The sequence below is a fragment of the Cebus imitator genome, unplaced genomic scaffold (assembly GCF_001604975.1).
Source record: "Cebus imitator isolate Cc_AM_T3 unplaced genomic scaffold, Cebus_imitator-1.0 Scaffold463, whole genome shotgun sequence".
Lineage (NCBI taxonomy): Eukaryota > Metazoa > Chordata > Mammalia > Primates > Cebidae > Cebus > Cebus imitator.
In genome coordinates, this window is record NW_016107778.1 from 1,079,939 (window position 1) to 1,091,597 (window position 11,659).

The following is an 11,659-nucleotide window of genomic DNA, read 5'->3' on the forward strand; positions in this document are numbered from 1 at the left end:
TTAAACTGTCTGACTCCTGTAATAATCCACCTTCCTCTACTGGAAGGTGGATTATTATAGGAGTCATTGATTTTTAAGGTCTTTTCTTTTGTCACATTTGGTCTCTGCCTGGACAGCGTCAACTATGCACACAGTGTATACTATATCTGTATTCAGATAGTGGTGAAATCTATACTCTGGCTTAGATCTTTCCCTTTCCTGTACTTCAAAGCCACATATCCAATTGTCCTGCTGGACTTTCCAATAGATGTCCCTGAACTACCTCAAACTCATCATGGCCAAAACAGAAATCTTACGTACCCCCACTATTACCTAAAACTTGCTTTTGTGTTTATTATTTAGTCTAATGTCACTACCTTCCACCTGGTTGCTAAACCACACATTTCAGAGTTATCCTTGACTTTTCCTTCTCCTTTATCCCATGTCTAGTCTCTCACTGTCCTGTTAAAATGTTCATACTTAAAATCCCTCTTCTGCTTTTCAGGCCCACTGCTACTACCTTACCTCAGGCCTATATGGACTTTCACGATTTTAGTAGCTCCCTAACTGGTTTTCCTGCAACCAAACTCATGTACTCTCAGTCCATTCTCTTTGCTGCCACCACAGCCGTCTTTCAAAGATATACATCTGATCATGGCACTTCTCTGCTTTCAACTCCCTGTTGCCATAAAATAAAATGTATACTTGATTGGTCTGTCCCTCACCCTCCTAGCCTTCTCTCTCTCTCCTTATTCCCTCACTTCCAGCCTAGCCTGGGCCATTAAGGCTCTATGCCATCCCTCCTTGCAATGTACATGCTATTACATCATTCCCCTGCCTGGATTCTCCTTTCCTTCGGGTCAATTCGGTAAATTTCTATTCATCTTTCAAGACCTACTTTAGTTGTCTCCTCCTCCTTGGTTATCTTTTGTGCCTTTGTTACACCTGGATTATAGTCATGCATTTAAGTGTTTGTCTCTTTTGTATTCCCAGTGTACATCATAGTGCCTCTTGTACAGTTGCTCAGTAATTATTGGCTAGGCGTGTGGGTGAATGAAGGAGTGAATTAATGTCTTTTTTCACCTCAGGAAATCCTACTCTTTCTTCAAGGGTCAGGCTTCCCTGGCTCCTGCAAAATATCATTACTACAAATTACTTTACGTTAGCAGTAATTTTTCCATTGTGTTTTAATTATTTATTTATCTTTGGTCACCCTGACTAGTTTGTGGGTTCCTTGAAAGCAGAAACTGAGTCTTATCTTTGTATTTGTAATACCTGCCTAATAGAGGTACAAAAGTGTTAGAATGAATAAGTGAATAACCAATATGTACCATTGCCAAAATTTCTCACGTTGAATAACTGCCCAAATTTTTACATCATTCTGATTGTATTTATGCAATCGCTTTTTAAAGCGACCTAAGACAGGCAAGCACCTCCATCTTAATTTGGAAGCATTTGTGTTAGTAAGACTAAAACAGCTAGAGGAGATTGTTGTCAGATCTGGGACTAGAATGCAGAGCTGTCTATGTTTTTGAGTGTGAATTCTTCCTCCTATTTACCTGTTTCTTTGAGAATTGATCCTTGTTTTCTTCAGAAGTTTTGTGAATTTAGAACTCTCCTCGTCTTTCTTTTTGCCATGTGTTATGGGTTAGTTTTGATACTTTTTTCCTATTTGGTAAGCTTTCCTTCTCTTTCAGTCCATTATTTTCCTTTTCATTCCCCATAGAGGATGCTAACATTATGAGAAAAAAATTAATGTAGCCCAGTAAGACCAGGTTCTCTGTGCTTTAGGGGCTGTATTTGGTAACTATTTAACCCAACAAGCTATGCAAGGGTTGCTTATGGTACATTTGCGTCTTGTTTTCACAGGCAGTAAAGGTAGAAAAGGCCAGTGTCTTAGTCCATTGTTCTGATGGGTGGGACCGCACAGCACAAGTCTGCTCGGTGGCCAGCATCCTCCTAGATCCATTTTATAGGACATTCAAAGGACTCATGGTAAGAGAGCACGCTACTATATTTTACTTTGTGTAAGTGGTAGATTGCGACAAAATAAAATTCTCAAACATTTTTTTTTTTGCCAGAATTAGCTCTACATCTAAAAAAATAGCTTTTTTTTTTTTTTTTCCAATTTAGCTTCTTTTCTTTAAATTTAGGTATGTACTATCTGTATACTTTCTTTTGTATGTTCAACATATTTCTTACCTATCAGAAGGTAAATTTTATGTAATAGGCTACTGTACAGAGTAGGAAAAGCTCAAAAAGTTTGCAAAACTGAATGGATGACTATTTAATAGGCTGTCCAAAGGGCTCATCATTTTTAACATGTCAGCTGTTTGAATGTCTTGACTCATGACTGTTTTCTAGTGCTGAATCTGAATCCAAGGCCTCTTAGTTGATCTTTCTGAGAAACAGAACTCACCATAGTGGTTTATTCTCATTTCTTGGAAAGCTTTTTTTTTTTTTTTGAGATGGAGCGTTGGTCTGCCACCCAGGCTGGATTGCAGTGGTGCGATCTTGGCTCACTGCAACCTCCACCTCCTGGGTTCAAGTGATTCTTATGTCATAGCCTCCCAAGTAGCTGGGATTGCAGACATACACTACCATGCTCGGCTAATTTTTGTATTTTTGGTACAGAGCTGGTTTCACCATGTTGGCCAGACTGGTCTTGAGCTCCTGGCCTCATTTGATCTGCCCTCCATGGCCTGCTGAAGTGCATGCCTGGCTGGGATTTTTTAAAAAATGGTTAAAAATGGTTTTGTTGCTGGTATAAAGCTAAGAGCTGCCTTTGGATTTCTGTTTTTCAAAGGTTGAGTTTAATATCATGCTTATCAGGATTACATTTAGTTCTGGCTCAGTGGCTTGTCACACATCATGTGAAAGCCAAAGGAAATTTGACTCTGGATATATCTGAGAGCATCTGAAATCTGAAGGCACCCTGTATAGGCCTATGAATGAAATCTAAGTTACTTACTTCATTATCATTTAGGAAATAACTTTTTTATGATCGGTTCAATCATTCAGCAAAGTGTTTTGACATTCTTGTATGTATGGTTAATTCATTTTATGATTTTCCTAATACGAACTCTTTCTTTTGTATAAAATGAAGATCTTGATAGAGAAGGAATGGATATCCATGGGCCACAAGTTTTCCCAAAGGTAAAAATATACTCATTTTGATGGAAGGGGCTGAGGATAATTCATTAGGGTGAAGTATATCAAAACCCCAGAATGTACATGTAGAGAAAACAACAGGAGGTTGAACGTGGCATAAATCTCTTTTCATCAAGAAACAAGTGTTCTAGATAATATGCTAGTGCACTAATGTGACACAGGTAAGCAGAATACTATGTCTGCTTTCAAGGAGTACAAGTAATTATATCAGATTCTTAAATATTTCAAGGAAGAACAAGGCATCACAGGCTACAGAAGGAAAAGTGCTTAACTTTGCATGAAGAGGTCAGGGTAGGCTTCCAGGAGTATATAGCATTTAAGGATGAATTTTTGGAAATGAATAGAAATTTAATAGGAAGAACAAGGGAATGAAGAGGTCATTCAGGTAGAGGGACTAATATCAAGACAATGCACCTTTCGACCTTTTGTAAGAGAAAAGACAGTTGGAGATTTGTTCTTTTTTAAGGAGTGAGGACAAGGGTTTATATTTATCTGTTATCTGCTATAAACCAAACAGCCTCACTAAGGCTTTACCTATCTTATCAGGACAATCAATAAATATCTGACAAATGCCTAGCAATGTGCTATATGTTATATCAGACACTAAGCTGATTCCAAAGACAAATAAAATTTAAGTTTTGGCCAGACGCAGTGGCTCACACCTGTAATCCCAGAACTTTGGGGTGCTAACATGGATGAATTGCCTGAGGTCAGGAGTTTCAGACCAGCCTGACCAACATGGTAAAACCTCGTCTCTACTAATAATACAAAAATTAGCCAGGCATGGTGGCAGGCGTCCATAATCCCAGCTCCTCAGGAGGCTGAGGTAGGTGAATTGCTTGAACCTGGGAGGCAGAGGTTGCAGTGAGCTGAGACCACGCCATTGAACTACAGCCTGGGTGACAAGAGTGAAACTCCGTCTCAAAAAAAAAAAAATAAGAAATTGAGTTTTACCCTAAGGAGATTATAATTCAGGTCTTATTTAACCCCATTGATATGCATTAATTTAATTTCATTTGGTTTCCACTCTGTAGCCATTTGGGTCTATTTATTTATTTTTCCTTCACCCACAAACATTGGAGCAGTGATTATTGAGGAAACTGAGTTTAATAAGATATAGTTCCTATCTCTCCTATTAAAGAAAAGAAAAATCAGTGATGACAGTGTAGTATGATAAGTGCGTTAAGACAGAGGAAAACATAAACAAAGGAACTTTACCCATTCTGGGGCAAAGAAGCCTTCCTGGTATAGGTGACATTTTAACTGAGGTTTAAAGTATAAGTAGATGTTATTTAGAAAGGGAGAAAGTATTCTAGCACTGATGTGTTTGAAACCATAAAGACATTAAACAGGATCATTTATCTGAGGAACTGCAAGCAATTCAGTGTGGCTGGGTCAAAGGATGTGTAGGGAGAATAGAGGAAATGAGGCCAGGGAAGTGGAGCCAGTGAGGAGAAGATCATATAAAGCCCTGTTTTTTGTTGTTGTTTTTTTTAAAGCTAAAAGATTTTTTTTGTGTACATAGTCAAGTTATATTGGAGGACTTTGAACAAGGCAGTGACATGATGTTCAGATCTATATTTTACAAATATCTCTGTGACAGCATGTGGAAGATTGAAATTGGTGACAAAGGGCTGAATTAGTAGGCTCTCAGAATTGATGAAGTTCTGAAAAAAGACAGATGCAATGGGATAGATACAAAGGTATTCAGGAAGTAGGACTCACCAGAAGATGGGAGAAAAAGTCTAGTAAAACCCAAAGGTTTCTGCTGTAGGTAACTGGGTTTATTGAGAAAGAGGATACAGGATAATACAGGGCAGGTTTTGGGGGAAAGTTGGCTTCAGTTTGGGACTTATTTGGCATGGGGCATCCAAGAGAAGATATCCAGTAGGGAGACTATTCAGTAGTAATCTGGAGCTCACTAGTTCTGGATTGGATAGAGAGGTGGTATAGAGGGAGTTACCTGCTTATAATTGGTGGCTTAAACCATGGATTCAGATAAGGTAACTCAAAAAATTGTATATAGAGGAAGAAGAGCCAAGGGATGGCACACAGCCTTGGATAATACTGACACCTGAAAGTCTAGTGAAGAAAGAAGTTCATGAAGGTTGCTGTGAAAGAGTGGTTAGTGAGGTAAGAATAAATCTAAGGGTAGGAAAGAAAAAACATAAGAAAGGAGAATCTCAAGAGAGTAGACTGCAGTGTCATATGCCTCAGAATAACCCAAGAATCGACTTTGGCAATATGCAGGTTTTAATGATCTTTAGTGATAACTGGTTGAGTAAAGTGGCGAAAGCAGAAGCCAAATGGTTGTGAATGGAGGCATGAGTGAGGGGTGAGGAAGTGGAAGGTGAGTATATAAATCTCTTTCAAAGAACCTTGGCTCTGAAGTGGGTAGAAGAGAATGGGTGGGATGTGGGTTTGAGGAAGTGTATTGCAAGACAGGAGATTTGAGCAGTTTCTTATGCTGAGAAGAAAGAAACATTAAAGAAGATAAGGTGATAAGGTTGAAGATATGAAAGAAACAGTGGGTTTTTGGTAGAGTAAGCCTTCCGGGCAAATGGGTGAAAATACCAAATGAAAGATTAGCTTGAGCTAAAATGAAGAACAGCTTTTCCATGGAGATTAGGTGGAAAGGCAGGCAGAGAAGGTGCTATATGTGCTTATTAGAGGCAGAAGTTAGACTTCTTTTTTCTACTTAATGGCCTTGATATTTTTCAGTGACGCTAGAGTGAAGGAAGATATGAAATGGATTTGGGGTTTGAGAAAGGTAGTTTAAAATTTGTAAGAGCTGTAAAGGTAATGAGAAAATGGTGTTAAGAAGCTGCATGAAGATTATTTGAGAGCAGTTAAGACACAGTTGAATATGGAGACTAATTTTGAATGGTATGAATTGTATGATTTTATAATATTCTTGAGCATTATTAGGATTATTAGAAGCAGAGAACATAGCTTTTCAGGCTGATCTGTGGTTGTATTTAGAAGGAAAATAATGACAAGAAAGACCAGAAAGTTGAAAAAAATGGGGAAAGAGTAGTTAATAGGGCAGATCATGGAATTTAGGCTTGATAAGGAAAAAGAGAAACCAGTAGGAATCTGGCATGTGGAGATATCCTGAAATGAGGCATGAAGGAGTTAAGAAGATGAGCAGCTTTTGAGAATATAATATATGGTGTTCAGAATGGGATACTGTGATTAAGATTTCAAAGATGGAGTAAAAACTACTAGCCAGCCTGTGGCCAGTGGATTCAAAAGGGCGGAGTAGAGGTAAAGATCAGTGAAGGTAATTTGATTTGTGTTAGTTAAGGAATCTGTTGAGCTAATGTAAGTCACCTACATCAACACCAAAGCTTAAGACCATCAGATTGTTCAGAGAATGTAGGCAAGTGACTCAGAGGTTCTAGAAGACATCATTGAGGAAAGAGAAGGTAAATAAGCTAATAGCATGCCGCATAAAGGAAGTGTTTTTAAGGGCATAAAAATAATAGTAGCTTAGAAGCAGCAGTAGGTGCAAGGAGAAAGCTAAACCCACCTCTGCTTTGTTTTAGTATTACGGTATGTGGAAAGTGGAATGATCAGCATTCTTCATTTTATTTTGACCCCAAGGAAAGGTGGTATCCTTGTGAGCCATGCTGTAATTATATCAGAAGGTAGAGAACCTGCAGTGTAGAAACTGAGGGTGCCGTGTTGGTTTCCAGTGGAATAGTGTTTCCAGTGGATGATAGGGTTGGTAAAGAGAGCATTATGGGGAGGAAACATTAAACAGTTCTGGGATGAGGTTTCATTTATGCACTTAATAAAGGGGGTTTCTTAAATACTTATTTTGTGCCAGTCACTATGCAGTAAACAATATAGATGAGGTCATTGCTCACACAGAACTAAATGTTGCTATTTAAATTAAATTAAAATTAAATACAATTAAAAAGTCAGTCAGCCACACTATCCACATTTCAAATGCTTAACAGTTAGCGGCTGCTATATTGGACAGCACAACTGTAGAAATTTTCCATCATTGCAGAAAGTTCTATTGGAAAGAGGGTGTAAAAGAAAATAGATGAGATGACCAAAGGGCTTACAGCCTGGATGATAGTAAAGGACACCAGTAGCTAAGAGGTCTGCTGGAATTAACTAGCTTTGAGATTCTGGCTGGCATTTTGGTATGAGGTATTTCCTTGCCACTGCCAACAGGGACAAAAGATGACCTTGTTATGGCCTACTCCCAACAGTGTAATCCTTGATGCTAACTAGTGTCTTTCTTTACCTTTATTTGCATCTCTCAGGTGTGGCCACTTCGATGGAGACTCTAAAGAAGTGTCCCCTGTCTTCACCCAGTTCCTAGACTGTATTTGGCAATTAATGGAACAGTTTCCTTGTGCCTTTGAGTTTAATGAAAACTTCCTGCTGGAGATCCATGACCATGTTTTCTCCTGCCAATTTGGAAACTTCCTTGGAAACTGCCAGAAGGATCGGGAAGATCTAAGGTGAATTTATTTTGTGAGAAAACACTAAATAGGCAGAAGGGGGTCAGTGCAAAAAGAAGGTACCTACCACCCTGAATTTGGCAGAGTAGTCAAGAAAAGGGGAGGAGATAACAATAATAAAAAAAACTTTTGAAGCAGAAAGCACTCAGTGTGTGCACAGAGATCTTTCAGAACCATGAGATTTCTTATCTGTAAAATAGGGATAATAATGCCTAATTTTTATAGCAATCATGGAGAGCCAATAAAATAATGGATGTACAAAGCCTTTGCAGATAATTAATTGCTTTGCCGGTATGAGTAGTCATTATCTACTTCTCATTCATATCAGAGATCACAAACTAGCAGCTCATAGGCTGAACCCAACCCAACAGGCATGGTTTGTTTAGTGTGGAGTATTTTTTAAAAACTCCTAATTAGTTGCCAACATTTTTGTTTATTTCTATAAGTTTTTGGGGAACAGATGGTATTTGGTTACATGAGTAAGTTCTTCAGTGGTGATTTGTGAGACTTTGGTACACTCATCTCCAGAACAGTGAACCCAATTCGTAGTCTTTTATCCCTCACCCCCTTTCCACCCATTCCCCCTGAGTCCCCAGAGTGCATTGTGTCATTCTTATCCCTAGTTGCCAACATTTAAATATCAGGAGATTTCACATTAAATTATTTTAGGATGTTTTTCCTAAATATTCTGAAAACTCAGGAGCTCTGGCAACACTAGATTGTATTTTCTCATGATAATAATAAGTTAGAGCTGAATAGTAGCTGTTCCATTTGGATGAGGCAAACTTACTCTTGTTGACTGCAGTTCTTACCATTCTCTATAGTTTATTCTTAGCCCATTTCTAATGTTATCTTCCTAGTTCTAGTAGGTAGTTGAGTTTGCACCCTTTATTTAAACTAACATCCTCACAATATATGTGACATAAGTACTTTTTGAAATTGACAAGATGGAGCTATGAACAGTATTTTCCTTATTTTAGAGACAGTAAAAGAAATAGGAAAGTAGCTGTTTTACAACTCACTCCTATTTCACAGCTTTTGGCTGAGTTAGCAGTTAGCCCAACTCTCAGGCCCCTTTCTAGCATAGCCAGGATGAGATTACTTCTCTGTGATTTAGTTTTCCTGTCAACATAGAGAACAATAATGAGTCTTTCTGTTTTAACATTTGTACTTACTTGGTAGTTTCTCTCTTGTTGCCACGCATGTTTCTCTCTCTCTGTTTACAACTAGACCTTTGTCACTTTCTCCCCAAGTACTTTTAAGATATTCATTATGTCTTTAAGTTATTTCCCTAGGCATTAAAACTCAGGATCTTTTCCATAATATTTTTCCTTCTCTTAAAATCGGGTCAATATATGTAATATTTTTCATATAAATATGAATATTCATTTAAAAACTACAACAGTTGAACATTTTAACATATTTTAAAGTAGTAACTACTTAAAATAAGCAGAAGTGTCATTTATTCACGAATGGAAAAGCATGGGTTTTAGAGTCAGGCAGACTTGGGTTCAAACTTTGGCTCTGTCACCTACTAGCTATGTGACCTTGAGCAAATTAATATTTAGTCTCATTTTCTCATTAGTAATTTTGGGCTAAAATATCTCACAAGGTTTTATTGGGAATATTTAAGGAGGTATTTTAGGTAACGGGTCTGGAATAGTGTTTGAACACGTAGTAAATACTCAACAAATTAGTTACCTTACCAGTGCAGTATTTTTTTTTTTTCATGTTATAAACCAATAGCAGATGAGAAAGACAGATATACAGGGCCTTTGGCCTCACTGAAATACTCTGACAATTGTATAAGTTACAGGACAACAATTTTAGGTCTAACTACTTATACCACTCTTCAGTTCTCCTTTAGCTTTCTTTGACATGATGTGTGTGCAAATGACCTTCTCATGAATGGTTATACAGCAGCTCACATGGGGAACCAGTGGATCCCATGTATTTTGAGGTGTTAACTAAGGGACTTGCTTGCTGGTTGAGTAGGCTCCCCATGGTCTCAACCCAATAAGAATTAGTTTTGTAATATAAATGCCATAATCTTTAGTTGCCCACCTGGGAGAACTCACGGATATTTTCTATTATAAATTTCCAATTCTCTGTCACTGTCTTAAACCTTCTGAAGGGAGGAGAAGCTGGCTTTAAATAAAATGAAATATAGAAGAGCCAGAAATTCACTCCATAGGACCTATCTCTTAACTTAGCAGATTTTCAAAAGCAATTTAAAAAATTTTAAAACCAGAAAAGTCATTAGTTTATAAAATCCTTGATTTGGAATATAACTTAGAGGTCACATTTAACGATGAGGAAACAGGCTCAGAGAAAGCTCGAGATTTTCTTAAAATCACACAGCTATTCCACAACCGAAACTGGACTTAGAATCCTGTTCTCCAGTATGGAACTCTTTCTAATCTCTGATTTTTTTTAAAGATGGATAAATTGAAGCCCAGATAAGTTGTTACTCCATCAACACTTATTAGCCACTTATTTTTCTTCTGTCATATCCTGTCCTCCTTTGTTGGGTTACTTATTAGTAAAATTTACTGCTTATCATATTCAACAGGACTATTGAGATTGCTTGCTTGCTGCTTTTAATTTTTTGGCTTGTTTTTCTTTTCTAACAGAATCTATGAGAAAACACATTCTTTATGGCCTTTCTTGGTTCAGAGGAAATCAGACTTCAGGAACCCTCTCTATAAAGGCTTCACTATGTATGGGGTACTCAATCCCAGTACTGTGCCCTACAACATTCAGTAAGTTCTTAAATTTTTCCCTCCTTTCGTATAGCAGGTCCTAGGGTTTCGGCCTCCTTGCTTCTCCTTGGATAGCTGCCACCATCTGTACAAGCCTGGCTATGGAGTAGGACATTCTGTCCTCGTATCAGCCATTTTTTGCTGCCTCTGAAAACAAGAGCCCAACTCCTATTGGTTTTCAGGGCTTTGCTGTTGCCTGCTTAGGGAAATAAATAAGAAATAATAGTTGATTTATAGAAATACAAACAGTCAAGATAAAGTTTGATTCATTTACTCTTCCTTTGTATCTTCTACATTTTTTGTCCCTTCCCCAACAAAGAAAAGAAAAATGAGGGAAACCAAGAGAGTGCTGGTAATGTTTTCTATATTTTTCCAAAGCTTCTGCAGGCTGAAGCACTCACAAAGAGTACAAAACAGAACTAAATAAATTTATTAGCTCTAATAGCTTATTTTGTGGATTCTTTATGATTTTATAAATATAAGATTGTGTCATCTCTGAATAGAGAGTTTTATTTCTTCCTTTGCAATTTGGATGTCTTTTCTTTCCTTGCCTTATTGTCCTGGCTAGAGCTTCCAGTACAATGTTGAGTAAAAGTAGTGAAAGGAGGCATCTGTGTCTTGTTCCTGATTTTAGAGGTAAAGCTTTTAGTCTTTCACTATTGAGCGTTGATGTTAGCTGTAGGTTTTTCACAAATTTTCTTTTTCATGTTTTAGGATTTTCTCTTCTATTTCCTGTCAGTTGAGTGTACATTTTATTTTTTTGCTATTATTACATTTTGAATTTTAATTGACATGATAGTCGTACTACATATGGAGTACAGAGTAATTATGCTGTATTTGTCTTTCTGTGTCTGGCTTATTTCAGTTAACATAATGTTCTCATCTGTGTTGCTGTGAATGACAGCATTGCTTTCTTTTTTGTTGCTAAAATAGTATTTCCTCATATATACTTACCACATTTTCTTTCTCAATCCATCCATTTATGGACACTTAGGTTGATTTAGTATCTTGGCTTTTGTGAATAGTGCTGCAATAAATATGGGAGTGCACATATCTCTTTAACACAATGACTTCATTTTCTTTGGATATATACCAAGTAGTGGGATTGCTAGCTATATCATAGGACAGTTCTATTTTTACTTTTTTTAGGAAACCCATGCTGTTTTTCATAATGAATGTACAAATTTACATTTCTACTGACTTCATCTTGTTGATTGTTTCCTTTACTGTGAAACAGAAGCTTTTCAGATTGATATAATCCCATTT

At 37.4% G+C, this 11,659-nt stretch overlaps 1 protein-coding gene across 2 annotated transcripts in view; it reads left to right on the forward strand.

Moving 5' to 3' along the window:
* Positions 1-11,659, forward strand: part of MTMR8 (myotubularin related protein 8) — a 142,505-nt gene that overhangs the window by 61,556 nt on the left and 69,290 nt on the right. For both annotated transcript variants that reach the window (XM_037732667.1, XM_017512151.2), the window contains exons 9-12: positions 1,849-1,974; positions 3,086-3,135; positions 7,431-7,631; positions 10,265-10,393. In XM_037732667.1, the coding sequence (XP_037588595.1) occupies positions 1,849-1,974; positions 3,086-3,135; positions 7,431-7,631; positions 10,265-10,393 (506 nt within the window). The remainder of the gene's footprint in view (positions 1-1,848; positions 1,975-3,085; positions 3,136-7,430; positions 7,632-10,264; positions 10,394-11,659) is intronic.